Source organism: Corvus kubaryi, unplaced genomic scaffold (assembly GCF_017639235.1).
Source record: "Corvus kubaryi isolate FWS band 111438036 unplaced genomic scaffold, C.kubaryi_AGA036_p1.0 37300, whole genome shotgun sequence".
In the NCBI taxonomy this organism is placed as follows: Eukaryota; Metazoa; Chordata; class Aves; order Passeriformes; family Corvidae; genus Corvus; species Corvus kubaryi.
Window position 1 is genome coordinate 13,342,519 of NW_024581093.1, and position 23,914 is coordinate 13,366,432.

Below are 23,914 nucleotides of genomic sequence, written 5' to 3' on the forward strand. Positions count from 1 at the left end.
GGACAATAAAGCGTATTATTATTGAACAAGAGTTTTAACAAGAGCTGGGATCCAGGCCTGGCCAGCCCAGCGCAAGCTGTGACTCCTCAGCTGTGGGGAGACTGCTCTGGTTTCTGTTTACTGCTTGAAGGTAAGGGCATCAAATCTGATGCTTGCTTTCTATTTATATCATGTTATCGTCTGACAGACTATTCCCAAGTCTTTTGCAATCCCCTGCAGTAGTCTGTATTAACTGGAACGGTATTTTTCCGGTGGGGACACAGCTTAGAGTGGGCCAGCAAACCTTATGACCTAAGCAGATGTTTTTGGTCTTTAAAGCAATAAGTACACTGAGTTCTGTTTTTTCCATTACTCTCCAGGCTCAGTTCCTAACTCTGCACAGCAGTGATTGTTTTTACAATGCCTCCCACCCACCAGAAGGGTGTACATGCTATGCAAACAGAAAATGACCTTAAAAATAAACAGCCATTAGAGTGGTTCACGAGCCAAAAATAGCCCAGCTGCTGAATCTGCATCCATAGCTGACATTCCAGTTCCCTGCTCCTGAGGTGAAACTCCCAGTTTCTTCTTAGTAACTGGCTGCAGAAATGTATTGCAGCTTTGAACCTAATCCTTAGTTCTGTTAGAGATCAGCTTACTTTATGTGTTCGAAGGTCTTACTATTACCAGCCCCAAAAGACCTATGAACTGCTTGTATGCTCTAATGAGGGACAGGCACACCTCTAACGAATGCCTTCTTGGTGAGCAAGAGCCTTTCTTAATCACAGCAGGGAAAAAGTCAGAAAAAACCAAAACCACCCAAAACATCAAAACCAGCCCAGCTCCTGTTTTTGGTGCATGCTGTTGATGGCTTTTGGGGAAATGCACACACCTTCCACCAACTGGAAGCCCCAAGAAACCAAGCAATTCTTAAACTAATAATGCTTATGGTAAAAGAATCCTGCCCAGAAAAACATGGGGAAATTTAAACAAAGCCTCTCCCCCACTTCCTGAAGTTCTGTTGTGGAGCTCAGCACTGGGATTAGAGCCTGGGGCTCCTGGCTTCTGGCCTGCTGAACACATGGGTTTTAAATCACAGGCTGTGTGCTGTTACAGTCCAGCCTGGAGTTTTCCAGCCTGATTCTATCTCCAGTGCATTAATAGGGCATTTCCTGATGGTTTCTGCTCGTTCTGTTTTAGCGGAATAAAGGCCTTACCGGAGATTCATTATAGTTTGCAGGGACCAGGAAGAGCAGCAGCTCTAATGCCCACCTTGGGAAACATCTGCAGGCTGGAGGGTTTGTGGGGTCACATCCTCCTCCTGAAGGGCTCCCAGACATGATGTATGGGCATCATTTGCCAGAAGAGGCTCCTCACTCAGCCCCTGCCTGAAGGTGTCAAGGCCCAAAGGGCACAGCAGGGTGAAGGTGTCCCCATTTCACACCGTCCTCTTCTGCTCTCCAGAGTTGGTTGGAAAGGCCAGAAGAGGATGGAACTGGTGCAGCAGCCAGTTGTGAAAGCTTAAGAGAAGGTAATGGGGAGATTGCTCTGTGAATAAGCTGAAAGGATCAAAGAAGTTCAATGAAAGCTGTGTGTTCTGCTGTCCCAAGGCACAGGCCAGGCACACACCAGCTCCCAGCACAGTGCTGACTCAGCATTCACAAGCACTCCGGAGAAGTGAGGCAGCTGCTCCAACCAAGTCTTGCTCCCAGTTATTCAAACACTCAGTTTCTATCCAAGAGTTCTGGCTCTGCCACAGCTCACAGCCTCTTTGGCTCACTACTGCTGCAAGGCAGTTTCTCATGTTCCTCACTCAGTCTGGATTTTTGATTAGGAGGAGGAGGAACTGAGGAGTACACATGGTCCCAGCTGCTCATGAGCTGCAAAGTGGTGTCTCCAAGGAAAAGTACAGGCTTCTGTTTCTCACTCTTTCTGCTGCAGGTCATGGACCTTTAAGAATGGTGCTGGCAGGAAGGAGATTTTACATTACTGTCCCATCCATGGTGGACACAAAACAGCTGCAAGAAACCCTTGCCCAAGACCTGCATGCTGGAGATGGTGTCCAGGGCCCCTGGAGAGGAGCACAGGCTGCACACCAGGGTGTAAAGCACTGCAGGGGCAATACCCAGCCAGGTCTGCTTTATGTTACTGTCACAGGCAGGAACAACCCGAGGGCCCTGCAGGCTTATGGGAGGGAGGCTCTCCTGCCTGTGAAGTGGTTCATAAAACCCCCAGACACAGCCAGTGCTGCGGTCCTGTGCAGCAGCTGGAGGAGAAGAGGCAGGCAGGGAGGTGGTGTGAAGTGCTGGTGAACACAGCAACACCAAAGCTGGCATTTGACTTCAATTCCATTAAGAGCCAGAAACACAAAGAAGCAATAAGGTTTTCTGTAAACCTCTTATGGAGAGGTTCACGGCCCAGAGTGAGTTACACAACCTCCCCAGTCTGTTGCTGTAGGAAGGGGAGAGAAAAAGGAGGAGGGGAGCTAGATACAAGGGTTTGCTTTAGCAAAGCTCTCTCGTGCAGCGCCTTGTGTTGCACACACCCTGGGGCAGAGCATCTGCTGGCAGCAATCCTGCTACCTGTGATCCTGCTGCCCTGACTGCCCCATGCAGCAAGGGATTGCTGAGCTTTGGCCAACCTCTCCATTTTTTTTATCCAAAACACAATGTGTTTTGGTGACAACTTATGGAAAAAATGGATTTGAGAAGGAAAAAGCATTAACTCAAGGCCAGACAGGTCTCTTCCCCTCTAACAGCAACAAGAAAAAAAATTCACGTTTTTTACAGGAAGAGTTACACACAAGGTAAAACCAGAGCCTTAATGGCTTCATATAAAAAGGATCTTCCAGAGTGCTTTCAGGAGTGCCCCTCACAATCATTCTCAAATGGCTCAACCAGCTCCAATAGCGGGGTGAGAGCTGGAACCAACCCACAAACCAGAGCCACCAGCACCCAGGTCACAGCTTCCTGGCTTCTGTCAGAGCCTGACTTGATCAGTGCTCAGCAGCAAGTTCCAGGCAAACCAACGGGAGTCTCTAGAACCTCCCCAAAATGGCCTTGAGCACGCCTGTTTCCTGTTTGAGCAGCCTCTAAGAGCCAGGTGTGTTCACAGTCCAGAGGTCTTTCATACGCTACTGTAGAGCTTTGCACGCCCTGTGAGCCCGCCCTGCTCCCCAGGCACCCAGTGCCAGCCCTCCGGTCCAGCCTCTGGGGCTGGACAGCATCTTCCCCCTGCACAGCTCCGTGGGCAGCAGGGAGCCTCACCCCACCTGCAGGGCTGTCTCCTTTGTGGGGAAAAGCGGCTTTTCACTGGCTTAGCAGGATACAGCTGCTCTCCCTGCCACGCTCCCACCCACAGCTGTCTGTAGAGCCCAGGGGAGCAGGGGCGGGAGTGGCGCTGTGCATTAGCCCTGCTGGGGCCTCTGCAGCACAGCTTTGTGCTGCGCTCAAACAGGGCACATGCCTTTCCCCCAAACCTCAGCAGAGACGGGCTGGTGTCAGTCGCATCCGTCCCGCGGGGAGTGGCCTCGTCCTGCAGGGTGTGAGGCTGCAGCTGCACTTGTTCACTCTCCAGCACCAGGTTGGAGGCAGATACAGCCCCCGCGGGCTGAGCAAGCCCCTCTGTCTGCGCTGGGTCCCACAGGCACTCGGGATGTCACACGCTGCAGCCATCTGTTTGCAAGGAAACAGCTTTAACGATGAGAGGTTCTACAAAATCCGCTGGCAAACAGCTACAGTGTTAATCTGGCGAGGATGACAAATGGAGACTGTCACACTTGGCTACTTCAGGACTTAACAGTACTGCTGCTGCTCTCTATAGTACAGCAGTTGGTTACCTCCATAAAAAGGGGATCTGGAATGTAGCCCTCGAGCAGGGCCAGCCCTCACAGCATACCCTGGAGCCTAAGGACAGCCCCCTGGAGCAGCAGCGCTGCAGGCTCCCAACAATCAGCAAGTAAGCACCCCTCACACAAGTTGACATCCTCCCTCTCTCCTCAGGGGCACGCAGCAGCCAAAGCCCAGCACATGGCTGTGTCACAGAACGGATCTGAAAGGATGTGTTTGTTGGTTGAGACCTTGCAAGTTAGAGCTCCACAGAGCTCCCCCCCCCCATTTCAGCACCCTCAGCCCTCAGGAGAACCATCTGGGCAGTGCATGAAGAATGGGGGAGCCCCAGGATTGGAAATGCTGCTCCCTTTGGGAGAGGGAGGAAGGGTCCTGTGCTGGAAGCTGGCAGAGGAGCTGGTCCTTGCCCAAGCACAAGCAACACAGCGCCCCAGACACAGACTTTGACAGGCTGCTGCAGAACAGATGTGGTGGTGACAGCTGTCTGGAGGACAGCAGGCTCATCACCTCCAGTACAGCTCTGCCTCCCACTCAGGGCACTGGAACTTTCTCCTCCTGCTCATCCTCCCCACCAGAATTTGCCTCTGGAGGTTGGATTTTCCTGGGACCAGCTCATCCAGCTACACTGGAACGAGGCTGCAGCGAGCAGGGCATCCCTCCCAGCTATACCAGCCCTGCCCAACAGGCACCTCTGTGAGCTGGAGGGCTCCTGGCTGAAGGTTTAGGAATGACAGCAAGACAGGGGAAGAGAATGAGCTTTTATATATATAAATTTTAAATCTGTTCTGTGAGAATACTTAAACATTCAAAATGAAAGAAGAAACTTGACTCATGTAATCTCTCTCTGTCAAACAACTTTCCCTTCTCCAAAACAAAGCAATAGCAATACCCTATCTTAATACAACTTCCACTATATAAGGATGTGAATAAAGATTTTCCTCTTTAAAAATATGGCCTAGTGCTTTGGGTTCTGGTGGCATGGAGACATTTTGTCTGTGGTGCAAGTAATAAAGGCATTTGGTTTAATTTTTAAGTTGATATTGCAATTTTGAGATCATGAAATAACTGATTGCAACTGACAGACCAGGAGAGATCAGGTCCTCTGCTTAATCACTTATTTGCACGTGGGAAAGCAGTCAGGGAGGAAGGCTCACCTCCTGAGCAGAATAAAAGACACAAAGGCAAATGGGCAGGTCTTCCCTAGCACAGGAAACCCCTTTTGTACAACACAAAACATGCCACGCTTTTTTCAGAACGCGATTGCTTTGGCAGCTCATATGTTGTATTTTTCTCAGAGTAGCACAACACTCCAGGAATGCATGGGTTTGGGAGAACATGAAAGCAGTCTTACTAAACCAGAGCCAGAGTTCACCTATCCCAAAATCATGAGGGACAGTATCTAAGAGGCACCTACAGAGCAATACTTCTGCTGCTTTCTTTCTCAGCCTGGTGAGAAACTCGTGGAGACAGTGTTTGTTCTGGGCCCCGTGTGACCAGTCCTCACTATCAATCTGCCTAATCACTTTCTGAACACATTTTTGTTTTGGCACTTAGAGCATCCTGTGCCAATTAGCTCCACAATTCCCTGTCACACCGTGTGAACAAGGACTTCCCTTCACCTCTGCCAGCTCAGGAGATGGACCCTGCCTTCTATACCACAGTATTGTTCCTCCTATTCATCTCTGTGCCAATCACAGCTGTGACCAAATCTCCCTCCATTAGTGCCTTTTCCAGGTCGAACAGTTTAAACCAGCCCATCTCTCTTTACACATGTGCCCTCCCATACAGTGTTATCCTTCTCTGTATCCTTCACAGCTCTGCAATGCCCTCTGGTTCCAAAAGGACAAACCCGAGTGGACCAAGCAGGCTGCACAGACTATTCAAGATGTGGCTGCTCCCTGGATTTATTCAATGACCTAACTACATTTACTTCCTTCTTGGTTTCCTTTCCCATCTGTCCTAACCTTCTTGTTGCCTTCTGACTCACTGCTGAGCACTGAGCTTGTACTATCTGTTCAGTGACCTCAAGCTCTTTCCTGAGAGAAAATAGGTTACCAATACCCAGGGTTCTGCTGACTGCAGGTTCATGGCAATGTTTGCAGCTGCTGGCAGGCACTGGGGTGCTGTGGGAAGGTGGCTTCCCAGTAAGGTTTTGAAATCTTGAAGATAAAGCAGAACATCCCCTCTATTCCTCGCTCTGGCAGCACAGCACAGCGTGACCCCGTTTTCCTTTGTGACCAGTACACACCAGGACGATCCTGTTCTTAGAATACAGAACCAGCAGCACAGAGCTGGGGCTCTTTGGCTAAGCCCAGCAGTGCCTGGGTTTAACTCAGTAGCACTGGGAGTGCATCCTCTGGGCAGGGTTAAGAGATGGTGCGGCTGAAAACTGAGCTGCTGCAAAACACTGCAACCACATCGTTAAACACTTGGCACGTGCAGCTTTCCATGAATATCCGAGGTTCCCAAAGACGCGCCAAGGCTAACCAAAAGACACGCGGCAGCTTTGAAGCTGGCTCGGTTGTTGGCGTGTGAGCAGCCAGTAGTTGGTTAATTGATTTCCTGATGGCTATCTGCAGACACCATCCAACTTTGGTCTATTGCATAACAATACAGCACAGTTACATCAGGCACAACACAAATACGTACCTTTGTCAGAAGGCAGCTTAATTAGTTAGTAAGAGCAGAGCACTTTGAAGACTTAAAGCACGACAAGAGTGCTCTTTATTATCCTCGCTGCTACTTACCATTAGTGGCACAATGTGAAGGCTAATCTTCACCCCCATACTCACCAGGGATGTGCTGCTATCATTGTGAGCAGCACCAGTCCCACCGGGCCGGGTTGAGGACATCAAAGTCCGGAATTAGGATTAGACTGAGCGTCAGCACAGGCTCCTGCAGAGTTAAACTTCAGAGACAGCAGAAAGCCTCAAGTATGCAGGCGGCTGCCAGACGATGGGAGGCTGTTTGCTGTGGTTATGGAACAAATATTTTTATACACAGATTCCTGGAGAGAATGGCTGGGAAAAAACATGCAAACCCCTTTTATGGAAGTCAGCAAAATCAGATCCAGGAGCCTTCCTCACCAGCACCCTAGTTAGACTTTTATTACTGACTTTGTTCCTGCATAAGCCATTAATAAACTGCAGTTTGGTCAAAGTCTGCTGCACGAGCTGTGGCTTACAGGCACAGAGCAGGCAGCTGATTTCTATTGATACTCCAGCAAGTATTCTGTTTCAATGCAGTATTTTCTGGATCATTTTGCCCTGTCCCCTGCTTTGTTGAGTAACAAAGCATTTGCTCTTGCACCCCATCTCTCTCAAGCCCAAATACTACAGTCAGCTGTTGTGTCTTTTGTATCATTCACTGCTCTAAAAGGGAGCAAGTTTTTAACTTAATGTTTTGAAAATCTGGTTATGTAGGGCTTAAAATTTACCTGGAAGAGCAAGGTAGAAAAGTGAGATGGCCCCCTCATTTTTTACCCTGAAGGAGTAGGATTTGTAGAGCCAGAGAGGTTTGGGTAAATGCAGATGGCAATCAAAAGTCAGAGCGGCCCCGGGCTCTTTCTTGCAGAAAACTTCCATTAGTATCAAGCAGAATTGTCTGCCAAGGAGAGGGCAGAACTGTAGAGGAAATATCCATTGGACAGTCAGCTGGGTGAGCACAAAAAGTTATTTTGAGAATCTATACAGATATCGGAAGAATGAGCTTACCTACACCCAGGACAGGCTTTACCCACTTTGTAAGGAGACACAGATCCCCTCCGGCAGTGAGGCAATGCCAGCGCCTCAGGAGGAACAGTTGAGGCTAAACACACACCATGGCTCCATGGTCTCTCCCACTGCAAACACTCAGGTCTCTGTAAATGTTCAGGAGCTGATTCTGACTCTGATTCTCCAATTATTTTGCCTTAACATCTCAGCACAAGGAATTGCTCAGGGAGCTGCAGCAGGGTGAGGTAAGACCTTCAAAGCTTTTATTTTGTTAGAATGAACCCAAATTACAAAGATTATCATCATATCTCACTGACTGATACAGAAATAACAAACCCTTCATTCTGTCCTTAGATTGCACATACAAAGTAATCTGAGAGTGCTCTACTCCAAAGCAGTATGTCAGAGCATAGGACAGATTTAATTTCACCCTAAATCACTCCTGCCCACTGAAGCTGAGCAGGAAATAAGGAATACAAAACATTTGCATCCTGTTAGACACTCCTGTACAGGGTCTAATTAGTTAAGGTCAAACATCGGTGTAAATTTTTCACTCCCCTACCACAAAGAAAATAGCTACATTTCAAAACTTAGCAGTTTCTTCTTTGTCCTGATTGCTGTGAACCTCTACTAACATTTATTACATTCCTTCTTTGATGCTCATGTCCTGACTGCAGGATCAGAGAGTGATTAGCTGTAGAACAGTGCTATCACATTTCTGTAACACAACATTCCTGTTGATAGATTACAAAGTGTTTAACAAAAAGTGCATTCAGGATCTGGATGGGAAGTTACTCAAGGTCACCCAGCAAACCAGAAGAAAAGCCAGTGAAGGTGATACTTCTTCTGAGGCCCAGCAGAATGGGCTTGCCTCAAAGCCACACTGCTTTCCCTGCTGAGAGCTGAAGGGTGATCTCGGGTGAAAGATCAGCAGTGACACGAAGGGAACTGCAAAGGTACAGGTGTCCAAATGCAGTGTCTGCACTGAATGTTGAAAGCTGTAATGTTCACGTTAAATTCTTCCTGCTGAACAGTCATCCAAAGAAATGTATACCTTCATTTTTGCAGACTTCTGAATAATTTTATATATTTACCCCGTAGGCTCTTCTGGAATTCATAAATCACACTTAATGAGAAGTATTAGCCCACACTTACTGCAATTACATGATGAATGTTTGATTTCTGGCTTACAGCCTGAAAAATACATAGATTTCTGTGATCGCTAGAAAGGTAAAGATGAAACCTCTTGTTTTAATTAGGGGCTAATAGCTTTAGTTCACTTCAATGCAAAGGCCTTTGGTTTTTTAAAAGCTTTCCAACCCAGCTGAAAGGCTGCTACTCAATTAGTCTGGTGTTATACATCAGCTGATCAAGCAGTGACAGCCTAAGCTATTGCTTTCTCTGTAAGAGCTTTTAGTTGGGGGTAAAAACGCATTGCTTTTACATCCTCTGGCTGCACCAGCGCTGCCAAACTGCTGATGAAGACTGAGCTCAGCAGGTCCTACCACTACAGCTACACAGGATCAAACCCCTGAGCCTGCCCCCATGTCACCAGTGAGCACTGCTGGAGCTGCTGCAACTCTGCGATGAAAAAACAGGAAAATTTAATATCCACATGAATCTGCACGTTTTTTAACAGGAATATTAATATTGGAATAAATTATGTATGACCAGAAGTGTGTGTATGTGAAAGCACCAGAACAATTAACAGAGAGGCCTCTCTGGATAGTGAGGGATGCCATTCCACCAAATGGGGGATTCATTCCTGCTGTCCAGCCCCAGAGGGTCCCACACTGGTGAGAGCACAGGCAGCTCCTGAAAAAGACCCTGCACTGACAGCAGGACAGTGACAGGAGTTTCAGCAAACCACATGTGCCAGTCTTCCTGTCAGCCCAATAGGGCAAGGGGCTCACAGGAGGGCTAGCAGGAAGGCAGCAGCAGTAGGATATAAAAGATTTGTCCAAAAAGTTAGCTAATCATTGACAATCAAGAACCAGGACATGAAGTGAGGATTTGACTCATCTTCCATGTTGTGCACAAGCAAACTTGGCCAGACCCTCTGAGCAGGTATGCCATGAGAGCATGGCTGTGTAAAATCAATTTGCTTAATGACTTGGAGTATTACAGTCCCCTTCCAATAATCTTTCAGTGAGTTTTGTAACCCTAATTTCCTATAAACCAACCAAAGTGAGAAAAGGCATGCTTACCTCCACTGGGTTGCAATCATCAGGGGAGTATCATCTGAAAGAAATGTGGACACACACTGGGTCTCAACAGCTTTATGCCACGTGTGCTAAACAGAATTGTGCCTCAGAAGAGCAGCTGTCCCGGCCCACCCAGCCCTCTGAAGCACAAGGTTTCCTCCCTAAAGAGATGAGTGTTACTGGGAGCAGGTGATGGCAGTCATTCCACCCCACCTGTGCCCCATGTGCTGGAGCACATATGGCAGGAGTCATAAATTGTGACCTATGAGAGGGGCAAGGGTTCTGCCAGGGCACAGCGGCCTGTAATCAGGCTACAGCAGAGAGTAGCACACATCCTGCTGCTGGGACCACCTGAAATGATATGCTGAGGAACAATCAAACACTAACAACACGTTGGTAGTATCACACCCCACTGGTATCATCACCAGCTGGGTGCTGTCCTCACCCCCTCACACCAAAGCAGCTGATGGGGAAGCTGTGTGAATGTCCAAAGCCATCCAACAACTATTTCTGCAGGAGAACATTCAGCCTCCTTCAATGAACGTACTCAGGCAGCAAAGCACCTCTCCAGCCTCACCTGCTCAGAGCCAGCAGGCACGGGCAGGGCAGCAGCAGCCTATGGGAGAACCCAGCCCACACGGCCCGGGAAGGGAAGGACAAGGACACACGTGTGTGCCCCTGCACAGATGGTTGCACAGCACCTCCTCCTGCCAGCAGCCCTTTGGAGGCTTCTCTGAGAGAGAAAGAGACTGTCTCCTTTGGGAATGTTCTTCCCAGCAAAGCCCTCTGCAGGTGAGGGTGTGCAGCCCTGCAAGGAGAGAGGCTGTCCTTGGAAAAACTGCCCATGGAATGCAATTCCCTGTTACTTTTCATACTGGAGTAAGAGGTGAGAGATGATGTGACAAATATGATGTGAACAGGCTGAGCCAAGAGCCACCTACCTTCCTTTGTAGGGCACAAAGAAATGCAGCCCTCCAAGTAACAAACTCCTGACCGGCTTGCCAATTCCACTGTGGACAAACCGGCTGCTGCACAGCTCACAAAATCCACTTGTCCTTCAGTAATCAAGAAGCAAACTGCCCTCCTCTGCCTGATTCTGTATTTTCTCACTATAATTAAATGTGACGTGCAGCTGCAGTAAATATTTGTGCTGTCACAGCTCACATATGATAATCATCCAAGAGCCAACTTCAGCAGGGAATGCATATAAATTCTAGTCTCATCTGTAGCTGGGCTGATATTTTTAGTCTAATACAAATTCACTAAAGCTAGATATTTGACAGAGTAAGAGCAAAAAAAAGAATGTAACCTTGCTTTTCACGGAAAAAGGTAACTAACTGTGTTTTCTAGATACTGATGCAGCCTGGAGAAGCTGAGTTTAAGAATTAATCTAATTGCCACTAGATGGCACATCTCAATTACTAATCTGTATCTGAATTCAGGACTGCCTTTTAAAAAAGCATATATAGTCCCTATCCTTGCTAACATAACACTTTGTGTTGCTTTCTATTTTGAAATCAGAAAGCTTAAAAAAAACCCACATAAAAAAAAAAGAATTTTTAACTAATAATACACCATCTGCCAGTGAAAACCTAGCTTGATTCTGTCACATCTACAACCAAACCAGGTTAATAGCCAGCAACACAGATGGTTTCTTTATACAAATATGTACATCTCCCCATAGTGACTCTTTCAGCTGCTTCCCAAACTGCTGGCACTGCCTTACCTCGTTTCCTAGGCAATGGCTGAGCCTCACACTCAGCCTGGACATTATGCAGCTGGAATGGATTTCAGAAGATGCCATCCCCCGCCTTTGGCTGTTTCCAACACCAACAAGGGATGCAGTGGTGGACAGCCATGTCTCTACCAAAGAATAGCAACAGATGGATATTAAAATATTCTCGTGCAGCTGCTCTTTTCCCCTCAGATGATCAAATCTGCTGAAGGGTGCTTTTAACTTGCCCAAATCTCCACATAAGGCTACAGACCAAATATCATGGTGACCTCGATATGACAGCATAGGGCTGCACTCAGAGCACTAAAGGTACAATTTGCTCTTTCTGCAGCATTCAGCAATATAAACTGTTATAAACCACTGAAACACACACAACAAAATCTTTGTGGGTGCTCATTCTCCCTCAGTAGTTAAGTATCAGGGTGTCCACCATCAGGAGTGGTCATTTCCTAACTCTCTTATGTCCAAACTCACGAGTTGAGCACTTGAGCTCATTTCTGTTCTTCCATTGCCAGCAGTGAAATGTGTTTCAGACCAGCCTGCAAACCTATTGCTACCACTTGGAAACAGGTACCTGCCACCTTCCAAGGAGCTCCAAGAGCATCAAACCTGTTAAATAAAGATACAAACAGAATTCAATTCATTTCTTCTGGTTCTACTTCAGTCATCTGAAAATCTCTAGGAGTTAAATTTATTGTAATGACTAAGGGCATGCTCCTCTGTGGCATAAAGCTTCCCAGGAGCTCAGCAGCAGTGGGGTTTGACATAAGCTAGGACTGGTGTGTACAGAATTCTGAACTACTTGGACTCAAGTTCTGTTGGCATCCATATGACAGATGCCTCTTTTATACCACAGTGAAGGCTAAAAGAGTGTAGTTCTAATTGGTTTATAATTTCTAAGGGTATAATAAAAACCATTTCAAAGATTATCACAGGAGAGCAGAGGATGAGAATAATATGATCTAAACTCCATCCACATCTATTACACCGATACAAGTGATAAAAATCAATTCACTATCTACGTTTGGGCCCAAGTTTATGAATACCTGTAAAATGGGGGTCATGCTATTGATGTCAGAAACCACTGAAACATGTAACAGTCTGTTTAAATACTAAATACTATTAGAAATGAACTGGAACCCCCATTTTTCCTATGGTCTGCTTTACAATTGTCAGCTCTGTTCATTCTGGGTTTGAACAGCTGAGCATAGGATGCCAACTCCATCCCACTGGATCATTCAATCATCTGCCACTGCTAGCAGTGTGTTGTTTTGGAAAGACTGATTTTAATTAGTGAAATAACCAGAAAATTGCAAATAAAAGTAACTGGATTCATAAAAATAGTACTTCTAAAGGGATGTAGTTTTTAAAATCTTTTAAAAGTTGCACTGTGTGTAATCTGCCAATGAATCTGAAACCTCACTGATTTCAGGCTTGGCATTATGAAACTCTGACAAGGTTAGGAGTGCCCACTTACCATTCATTTCCACCTCCCTTTCACATCACTGAAAAAGTGTTATCAAATGCTGAGAACAGTGCCCTGCACTGCACTGAATTTATCAAAGGCAAACGGTACCTGCAGCAGTAAATTAATCAAATGCATACAACAGCAACTTCTGAGTTTAAAGCTTTACCATTTAAACCTTAACTTCTAGAAACCTCACCACACACACACAGATAGATCTTTGTTTTTATAGGCAAAAAAAAGAACTTGTCAGAGCAGTTTCACTGGTCTTTACATAAAAAGAAGGCAGACCTGCACATTTTTCTACCTACAAACTTGTCTTCTGAGTGCCTTGAAACCAAATGTGAACAACCATGGCATTTGGTGCTTACAGCAATAATGCAGCTGACACATCACCCCACCCCTGCACCCCAGCACTGCTGCTGCCAACTGCTGGGTGCCCAGTACAGGCCTGGCTGAGTTCTTAAAGAGTTCATTTAATTTAAAGCAACACACAGACCACTATGATGCTTCTTATGAATATTTTAATGAAAACTGAGGACCAGCTGTTCAGACTCAGTCAAGAAACCAATGCTGAAATGACAACCATAATCCTGGGGCTAATATAAAACTGGCAGATTTAGCTCCTCATTTTTCAAAAGAGTATTCTTGCCACACCCTCCCATTCTAGGGCACAGGAACTTGGTGAAAACTGAATTGAAATTGTTCACAGTTTGTTTTCCTTTTACTTGAAATCTTGTTTAGGCATTTGCTTCACTTCTTACATAAAAAGACAACTCAAGAATTACAATAAAAATGTGCTAAACAATAAAGTAAGGACTGAGTCCTTTGAGTTCACAGTAGAGCAATGTACTTTCCTATAAAACTTTCCTTCGCAGAGCTGAAACAGACAATAGGTAAAATTCTTCAAAGTGCCACAGCTACTTTGGCACCTTACATGTAATTCATAGGGAAAAAAAATTAAAGCACTTAAACAAACAGAATTAAGTCTCCCACATAAAACAAAATGACTTTGAAAATATTCACAAGTGACATAATTCCCTTCAGCGATTTGAATTAGTGCCAGTGCAGAGCAATCCAAAATTACATAGCAAGTCAGTGTCAGGATAATGCAGTAATCTAATACTATCCTTACAAATCCACACAAAGCAAAAATTGTAATAAAAATTTTAAAAATCCCAAACACCAAAACCCAAAAAATACTCAGATCAGTCTATATTTATGATAAGTACTGATAACTAATAATTGTTGCATTGAAGATTAACAACTATCGGAGTAAAATTCATTCCAGTGTAAAAAGCCTGCTCTGGAGAGGATTATTCTCCATACTTTACTTGTGCTTTTAGCTCCCTGGAAAGGTAATTGGTCAGCACTCCTACCACCATCTCCTTGAGAGCAGGATTTGCCATTACAAGAGCAATCAGCTGAGCAGCATCAGTCCAGCGTAAGTTCTTGATAACAGCCATGGCTTCATCACAGAGTTTCTGCCGCTCAGAAGCAGGCAATTCCATTAAAATCTGAGGGACTGGCTTGAAGTCTCCAGACGTTATCCATCCAAGAAGTCCACCCACTACTCCTCCTAGGAAAGACAGTGAGTCATTAGTCTTTACCAGTTAATGTTAAAGCTTGAAATTCTATCCACAGCCTTCATCAACACCTTGATTAGAAATCAACATAGAGTTGTATATGTGTCTACTTTAACTAGATTTATACACAATATTCAAAGCACCAAAAAGGAATTTTAAAGCTTTTTACATCCACAGCAATCATAAAGAAACCCTTTATACAATCAACACAGCTTCAAGCTAGAAACCAGAAACAAAACGCTCCCTGGGATACCCTCTTAGGATAAGCTCTAGTACTAAATAAAACCTTGCCCAAGGGAAACCCCAGACCAACAACCGCCTTATCAGTGTTGTTAACACATAATCTCTTACTAGATACTCCCAGACTGATCAAAGCTTTCTGCTTCTTTAAGAGTCACAGATTGCAGCCTCCTACACACATGAAGTCCACCCCATGCTCTCATCTACCGAATCCACCCCCCACCCACTGCAGGTGGACGAGACATGCTCAGGTAAGTAGAAGGTCCCAGGTTATCAGGATAACAGCAGAGGGATGGATCATCTGGAGTTGATGTGACTGTGGCTGCTGTGCAACCAGCCCAGCAGCCCTACAGGGGCTCCATCAGCAGTCTGACTGCACCACAGCAGTTCACAGGACTGACACCACTGTCCAGAGCACACACATCCTGCTGCAAGGAAAGAAGAACCCTCACAGTGGAGAGGTGACAGAACTGACCCTGCCACCAAAACTGCCACCCCCAGTGACTGTTCCTAAAAAGCCATTTATGCGCTCACAAGGATGCAGTTTTTCATTAGACAAAAATTCTTTATTTGCAGCTTTTACTCAGTTAGCAATTTTTCCCATGATGCCACAGAAATACTTGAAAGCCTACAATGGCTGAATTCATCTTCAAGGGACTTTTATGAGAACATCAATAACTGATTTAGGGGCACTTAATGCAAAAGCCACTAGAAGTATTGATGTCTAAGCTCCTCGTCCATTGAGACAAGATTTGTTATAGGATCACACTTTTTCCCCCAAGCAACAAACCCACAGCCCACTCTTCTCAGAGCAGGCAGTCCTCAGGAAGCATGATGACTGCAAGCTTCTACAGCAATGCTGCACATGGTGGGTAACTCATCCTCGTTCCTGGTACAAAGCAGCAAGAGGGACAATCCCTGCCACCCAGTACCACACCTATCCAGGCTGTGCGTGCAAGTGCACTTGATTGTAAATGTCTCCCTAACTGTCCTAAACTTACTTGGCTTATTTACCATTCCAATTTTAAAAGTTAAATGAGGGGGTTATGATTTAGTTGCACTGTAATTGAGTCATGGCTTTCAGTTTAGTTAGTACTTATTACTCTTATTATATATGCTTATTATTGTATACTTTCAGTATAAAGTAATAGGTATACTTGTTCCAGTGCCTTCCTCACTGGCTGAAGAACATCAAGCTTGACTGGGAGACCCTATGAAAGCTTAAACAAACACTTAAAAAAGAAAATACATCCAGGAATAACTTCAGTATTTCTCCTAATCTTACTCAAGAATGAGGCCAGTTACATTATTACCTTTACTTCAGATTTTAAGCTTACAAATTTCTTACAACAGCTTAATTTCCCTTCTTTGTTCCTGGTAACTTCAGTCATATGTTTGTCAAATTAGTATTCTGGCTATTAATTAAGCTTTTTACCTCTAATAGGAGTAAATACACAGCTTCACTTTGCATTTTCTGTTATCACTCCTCACAAATTCTTTGCTCGTTTTTGTAACTCAACCTGATGGAGGCATGCTGCAATTCACTCCAGAATCAGTGAGCCTGTTGAAATTCCTGCAACTGCTCACAGGACATGCAACTCCTCAACATTCAAGGACCAGGACCCCCATGACTTCTGTGACAAGGCAGCATGCAAACTAGACAACTCTTAAGCCCAGAGTTACAGAGACAATTCTTTACTATTAGACTTTGGCTTTCCTGTAACTTTCTGTAACAAGAAGAAAAGCTAAGTGACAAGGAATAATGAATCCTAGAGGAAAAAAAGTAAGTTGTCAAGACACAGAACTTTTAAAATACAGAAATAAGCATCATTTTTAGTAAGACCATTTGGAAAATGATCCTGCCCTATGCTGAGGCTGACTAAGAATACTTATTCACCCTCACCCCCAATGCAGCAGGCAATCTCAACACTGAATGTCCCTTTCCTTCAACCCCCACCTCCTACACAGACTCCCTCATTTTTTCACTCAGGGATTTAACCACCCTCTTGTTCCTAAAGCAAAGCACACTCACCTGCAGCGATTCCAGGTGGGCCTGCCAGGAGCCCCCCCACAAAGGCTGATGCGCCCGTCAGCAGTGCTCCCCGCCCAGAATGCGCGACAGCAGCTTTCATGCCCTTCACACTGGCGATACGGACGAGCAGCTGCATCACATCATCAACACGGATGGGCATCTCGGCGAGTCCAAACCCTGGAAAAGACGCCTTGTATTATTTTTTGATCACGCACCACAGACTAAACCTAGCTGCTAAATGAACTTTAGGGGAAAGAAATGCCTAGTGCTCAAGGACAAACACAGGAAACAGCATCTACTTTCTGTTTCAATTCTTGGAAAACTACCCGTATTAGCCAGCTGCCAAAGGTTACTGAAACTGTCAATGAGATCTCAGAGTAGACCAGGAAAAAAAAAAGTGTTTATGACAAATTCAGAAGTTCTACAGTATCTAATTCTTCAGTACATTGCTTTTGGCCTGAGCAATTCCCATGTGTGTTCAGCATCACACATAGCTCTGGGAAAAAGACAGGGCTTCACCCTACCACAACTAGCAGATTATAACTGACAAATCTGTCAAGTATCTTCTCATTCTCCTAATTTTTACCACAAATCAATGATTTTTGCATATCGGTTCATCTCCCTGTTTTGTTACATGCTTAAACACTTCCATGCTGATTTCTGAAGGCAGGAGGCTGGCTGTAGCAATCAAGAACTGCCTGAGCAAGTGCTGGAGGAGAGAGCTGGTACAGGGACTAAATGGGGTGCTCTGCAGTCAGGCCATCAGAAATGCAGCGGTGGATGATAAGGCAGTCGGGACTCAGAGCAGAGATATCAGATGAATCTCATGTAGGAGGAAGCAGAGACACAGGACCCCAGCTTGTAAAATGCTGTCACATGTCCTCAGCAAGGGACAGAGACCTGTCCCTGAGAACAATCCCTCTGAGACCAAAACTTCTCCACCTCATTCCCTTGCTGCTGCTGCTCATTAAGTAAATACTTCCCACTATGCACACCAACTGAGAAAAGGGCTTCCAGGGATAAGTAAAGAAAAAAAAGTATTCAATAGGATTAAAAATAAAATCACATATACACAAATTTCAGATTTCCTGTTGTACATGTAATGCCAGCACTACAGAACAGATGAGCATTTGGTTTTCAGCCCCTAGAAAACCTCTTATCCCAGTGTGTGTGCAATACTTTCTCAGCCCAAGCCAACCTGTCTTCAAGTCCTTCCTGAACAGATCTCCTCAGTGCAAAGTGAAAGTGGAGTGGTATCACACCATTTTTCATATTAAAAATTAACTACTGCAACAGGGAAACTTTTCTTTTGCATTAAAATGGCTGACTGCAAATCATCCATGTCACTGCAGGATCCAAGCACTGCTGACACTGAACAAAAGTCTGGGGTTTGGGAAGGGACCACATATGCTCCATAGCTGCAAAGAGGCACAGTAGGAAATTCATCAAACAGTTGATTTCTCTCACTACTTCATTCATCTTTGTGCCAGTCTAAAGAAAACATCCAAGTTCATCATTTTACCACCGTTGCTTTTGGGTTTTTGGCAGGCTGATGACACAGCAGTGGCTCAGAATGGCAGCGCGTGCTGGTTAGCAACAGCAGGAGCGACACACTCCGCTTCCAGAGTTACGTTTTATCTCATTCAATAGGACTCAAGCTCCAAGTAATGAACAAATGGCTGCTCTGTCTGTCCTAGAGCAGTAGGGAAACCCCCCCCTCCCAAAATATACAACTAGTACAGCTCCCACTGCCAGGCCTGGCAATGATGGAAAATGAGACACTTGTTTGCTTTCACCTTTCTAACAAAACGTGAGCAGCTTTCCACTCAGAGTGACAGCCCTGAGCAGTCTGAAGTGCTGCAGGCTTCACTCCCTCCTCTCAGACACTGATTTGTGTTTGTCCTTCACCCCCTTGGCATGTCCTCGGACTAACCCAATGTGCTGAAATCGATTTACATCTCCTCTCTGGGCTAAATTCAGTGAATGTCTCACACGAAGCTCTCCAGTATGACGGCTCTGCAGCACAGGTGGGACAACACAAGTCGGAGAGCTGACAACACATGGCTCTCACTGATAATAACATCATCAGCTTTGCCCCCTCAAACTGAGGGGGGATTTCCTCAACCAGCCTAACTGTAACAGATGTGAAATGATGTTTTATGAGCAGACACACCCACAGCTGAAGCCTCAGGTTCCTGCACTGGGTTGAAGCTGGCTGCCTAAAGTCACCTGCATTACTCCATCCTCCATATGGCCAGTACTGGGAGGGGTCCTCGTGGTGACCTGGTACTGCCAACAGTGCAAAAGTGACGAGATACCACAGGTTTCTCTGGATAAATAAAATCCTCTTTTGTAACTAGCTTCAAAGTGCAGTTGACTTAAATTTGAAAGATAACCAGGGCATAATGAAAGTAGTAATCACAGTGTGGTCTGGTGGCATACAAATTTGTGGCACACACATTTTTAACTGCTTATAAACCAGCCTCAAGGTAAAGCAGAAACATACTGGAACTCAAGAAACTGTAACTAGTTTTTCCAAACTAAATTATTGACCATTTCACTCCCCTCACAACTTCCCCAAAGGAAATTTCCACTCTCAAAATTAACATTTATTTGGGCATTTTTGGCTTTTCTGAACAAGGTTCTTGGCATAGCAAAGCGGTTCCTGCTTAGTTCTGGATGCGAGCATCACACTCAAAATTCTCAAAGACTTTACAAGGACCACTCATTTTCTCTAAACTCTTAAAAGTTTTTATGCTCTCTTGTCATATTCACCATATTTTAAGACCTGCAGAGAACATTAGCGAACACAATACCTGAGGCACAGCACACACAAGGGGTTTTTTTAAACTGCACATACAGAGCACTAGCGAGAGCCACTGAAACATAAACCATATCCTAATATGTAATGTCCTACATGTAAAGTAATCCCAGATTCCTACATTCAGCACATAGAATTAGGCATTCCTTGAAAAAATTGATGTTCCAATGAAGAATCAAGATGATCAATCATGCAATTTTCAGTGAGCAGGTATTTATTGAACCACACACCACAGGCCATTAAAGGATATTGTGACAATACACCAACAAGCTGCAGCACAGACACCACTAAAGTGTTTAACCTGCTACTAGGATAAGCAGCCCCCACCAAAAAACCAACTAAATAACAGTCAGCAGCCAGCCAGCTCGCTCAGGAAATCAAACAAAAGGCTTATAAAGCTCTGCAGCTGCAAACCTCTAACACCCCACAGACTGGTAAGGTCTGGAAGAAGTCAACTGCAAGAATGTGGTGCACAAAGTTGCATCTGACACCAACCTACAGATCAGAATCACAAGCAAGCATAATAGGAAATAGGCATGTTGCAAAATGTCGGTGGTGCTACAAATGAGCAAGGATCCTACCCCAGAATAACAGAGAAGGAACTGTAAACTTTGCCTGTTAGAAGTACAATCACATGATAGCCAAAAGCATTTATAAACTCTGATTGTGTAACTGACAAGTAACTTAAAATGCAATTTGATTCTAGCACCAAATTGTTCCCTACTGAATTCACCCAGACATTAGGAAACACCATGATTGTAAAATACTGGATTTGGTCTAATGAAGGGATAGAAATGTCAACATCCATAAAACTGTGTGCAGCTTTCAGAGCTGCTGAGTCCCCACAGCTCCTACTGACTTCACATGGTACCAAGAATCTTCAGCACTGCAAGAAAAAAACCAAAACCAAGAGTTCCAGAACACGAAGTCACTGAGAAACCAACCTTTGCTGTGTAACTTTTTTGTTCTATTGCAGTTCAGTGGCTGCTTTCCTTGTGTCTTTGTGGTCTCCCCAAATACTCATCCGAAGTCCTAGATTCTGTACTTCAGTTGATGCTCCCTCTCTCACCCCAAGGACAGGGGAATAAAGTGAGCAATGCTCCTGCTCTCCCTATCCAAAGGGAATGGTAACATCATGTTACAACATCTCAACTTTGAACCTAAAACCAGCAGGTTTTCTTAAGAAGAAAAATGCCATAGAAAGAATTAAAACAACAACATCGTACCCAACTCACTGAAAGTCCTGCTAATATAAATAACTGAAGAGAGTCCCCAGATAACTCTATAGCATGAACCTCATTTCAGCTCTTTGCAGTTTAATATTCCCATCTCATCGCCCTACTTCCCCCTTCACCAAATGATGGCTTCAGACAAGCAAAAGCCATTCTATCTCTGGGCTCACTATCCCACTTATAGAAAAATGAGCCTCTCCCCAAATAGTCACACAGGACATTCTCACCAGCACACAGCCTGGCCCACCGCCAAGCTGTCCTCACTGCTCCTTACAGCTTCTCACTGAGGTAAATACGTGAACCTCTCTGCTATGTGCATGTACATAGCACGAAAAACCACCAACACAACACATTCCAAACCCCCCAGGCAGTGAAGATATAGAGCTAAGTCCTCTTACCTGGAGCTGTCTGTATCATGGTGGACACCATATGGTGATGAACAAGAATGTGAGGTGACAATTTCTTCTGTCCCAACTGTACAGCAACAGCTCTGTACGTACTGCAACCTTTTATAAGAAATACGAGAACACCACTGGAGCAAATCCAAGCACAAGGTACTGAGCAACTGAGACAGACTAAAGAACATGACTTTACAAACAACAGTGTGCAAAAAGATGTCACCTGATTGATTAAACAGGCCAGAACTCCATCAATTATTTCAATAACAGCTGGACAGACAGGGACTCAAGATATTCCCATCTGCAAAGGAGGACTATCTCATCACCGGTCCATACATATCCTCTAAGCACAAGCAGCATCTGGCTCCTAAATAATCCCTTTCTGAAAATCCTACCTTTAGAGCCTGGTCTAGTACTTGAAACCTGCAAAGCAGGTGGTCTGTCTGATATAAATGATGACTGGCATCAGCAGCCAGTAAATGTACCAGTTTTGAACCTGCTCTGCACTTGTAATTTTCATTTACTTTCCTAACAAAGGGTTTACTCCTGCTTGGTGGCATAAAGGTTAAAATACGCTTACTGCCATTATCACCTCAGCATTTGGCACTCTTCTTTCCTAACCATGAGGATTCACTGTACCTACAAGTATTTACTGTAATATGTTACTGACTACATATTTACTCAGATTTCTTTTAGTTTCAATTATATTAGGAGATGGTAAGAAACTCTTGTATTTGCTACACAATCTGAGTTCAATTGAAATGCGTAAAACAGCACTTTAATATTGTTTTGTAAGAACTGAGACTGTAATAGCATTGCTCTTCTGTGTATTTATCAAAGCATGTAATAAAATCAAAGCACTTAATTCATTTATTTAACACAAGAGGTAACAAATTTACTCATTAGATGAGCAAACTCCTTCTAGGAACCTAGAAACTGATTTTACAAGGCTCTTGGATGCCTAAAAATGCAGGTAAATATTCAGTGGGAGTGATTAATTCCACTGAGATAAAAGGAAATTTGGCACCTAACTTGTCTAGGCACTTAGGATACCCAGCTTACCTGGTCTGCTAAATTACAAAGTATCTCTGAAAGAATGGCTGTAATTCCTTCTACCCTTGAATTTTTATAGGCCTACTCATTGTCCTTCTAATTATAAACCAGGAGTGATTTTTTTTTTCCCCATTTCCTAGCCAGTTTCTCCCTCTTGAAGGCTGTACTCAAAAAAGTTACAGGTCGCTTTCATCAGCCAGCTGATACTGAAGCCAATAACCAGACATTCATTTAAGAAAGAGAAGAGAGCTGACACTCAGAAACACAAATAGCAGAGCTGTTCCCCTGTAGAGGTACTTAGTGCAGCACACTGCAGTGGTATCTTCAAAATCTGAACTAAGCCTGAAAATTAAAGATGTTTTCCCTGACTCATTGCAAAAACATAAGACTTCATCTCATTAAAATTAATCAACATGTTCTGAATGTTTTAAAATTTATTAAAAATGTTATGACTAAAATAGGCTGAGCATAAAATGTAATTATAAATCCTTTCAAATAGCCCAAATTTAATTACACTATAGCTATTTCTTTATTTATTTTCCTGCCAATTTCAGGTTTACTATTGCTGAAGCATCGCTCCAGCAACAATGTGACTTGCAGAAATGAGGAATGAGACGTTCATTCAAAACCCACCCAGACGCGTTCCTGTTGTCACCTGCTCGCGGTGACCCTGCCTGGGCAGGAGGGTTGGGCTGGATGATCTCCAGAGCTCCCTTCCCACCCTAATGCCTCTGGGATTCCGTGCAGCTAGAGGGGGGTTCAGTGGGGCCTGAAGGCCTTTAGGGCCATTAGCGCCGCACCCGAACGATGGCCCCAGGTCCGGGGCCGGCCGCAGGCGCTGGGGCGGCTCCCGGCGCTCCCTCCCCGCGGCAGCGAGGCCCTCATGGACAGAGCCAGCGCCGGGCTCCGCAGCGCCCTTCCTTCCCCTCTTCCCCCGCCTACCTCCTCCACGAGAGCCCGGCTCGCCGCTGGCCGGGCAGGAAACAGCTGTGGCGCCGGAGGAGGGGCAGCCCGTGGAGCGCCCGGCCCGCCCTCAGCTCTGCCGGCCGCGGAGCGGTGGGCCTGGGCGGCCGCGCCCGCGCTCTCCGCTGCGGCCTCGGGCCCTCCGCGCCTGCTCCGCCGCCTGCTGCCGCCGCCGCCTCCGCCCGGCCCCGCGCCCGGCCCGCTCCTGGCGCCCGGAGCGTGGCTGGGAACGGCCTCTGTGCGGGGCGTCACACGCTGTGGCGGGCCCAGAGCAGGCACCGAGGTGGTCGGAACGATGTGTGAGGAAAGGCTGGGAGAACTGAGATTGTTCAGCCTGGAGAAGAGAAGCTTTGAGGTGACCTAGCTGTGCCTTTCCTGCACATGAAGGGAACTTAAGAGGAAATACTGTTTACCGGAGCATGTAGTGACAGGACAAGGGGGAATGGTTCACACTTGAGAGAGAGAACGTTTAGATTAAGTATTAGTGTCAGTAAAATTAATTCATTATGTCAGAGGTTTATGTCCAAAAAGGAAACAGAGGAATTCTGTAACTTCATTCGAATCAAGAGAGAGGCCATGGGGCATGTCACTTGGGGTCTCTCAAATTGCTAAAGGATGCAGCCTCCTTTTTATCCTAATTTCCTG

At 45.3% G+C, this 23,914-nt stretch overlaps 1 protein-coding gene across 4 annotated transcripts; it reads right to left on the reverse strand.

The window, feature by feature from the left end:
* Nucleotides 1-13,451: 13,451 nt before the first annotated feature.
* Nucleotides 13,452-23,404, reverse strand: CUNH19orf12 (chromosome unknown C19orf12 homolog). 4 transcript variants are annotated; one of them, XM_042027589.1, is made up of 6 exons: nucleotides 23,249-23,404; nucleotides 21,254-21,361; nucleotides 20,568-20,734; nucleotides 18,599-18,818; nucleotides 16,803-16,979; nucleotides 13,452-14,523 (listed from the first exon to the last, which is right to left on the reverse strand). In XM_042027589.1, the coding sequence occupies exons 5-6, from the start codon at nucleotides 16,960-16,962 to the stop codon at nucleotides 14,261-14,263; spliced, it is 423 nt and encodes a 140-aa protein (XP_041883523.1). In that variant the 5' UTR covers nucleotides 16,963-16,979; nucleotides 18,599-18,818; nucleotides 20,568-20,734; nucleotides 21,254-21,361; nucleotides 23,249-23,404; the 3' UTR covers nucleotides 13,452-14,260. The 4 variants fall into 4 exon arrangements, with proteins under 4 accessions (XP_041883523.1, XP_041883521.1, XP_041883520.1 ...); XM_042027587.1 differs by lacking the exon at nucleotides 18,599-18,818; XM_042027586.1 differs by lacking the exons at nucleotides 18,599-18,818; nucleotides 20,568-20,734.
* Between the last annotated feature and the right edge of the window lie 510 nt (nucleotides 23,405-23,914).

What these genes read in the sequence shown, in the direction of transcription:
- CUNH19orf12 (XM_042027586.1), bottom strand. Translation starts at nt 21,284, where the DNA reads ATGGTGTCCACCATGATACAGACAGCTCCAG. An exon ending in CATGATACAGACAGCTCCAG is followed by an intron (nt 16,980 to 21,253) that starts GTAAGAGGACTT and finishes CGTCTTTTCCAG; the next exon opens with GGTTTGGACTCGCCGAGATG. An exon ending in CCCACCTGGAATCGCTGCAG is followed by an intron (nt 14,524 to 16,802) that starts GTGAGTGTGCTT and finishes TGTCTTTCCTAG; the next exon opens with GAGGAGTAGTGGGTGGACTT.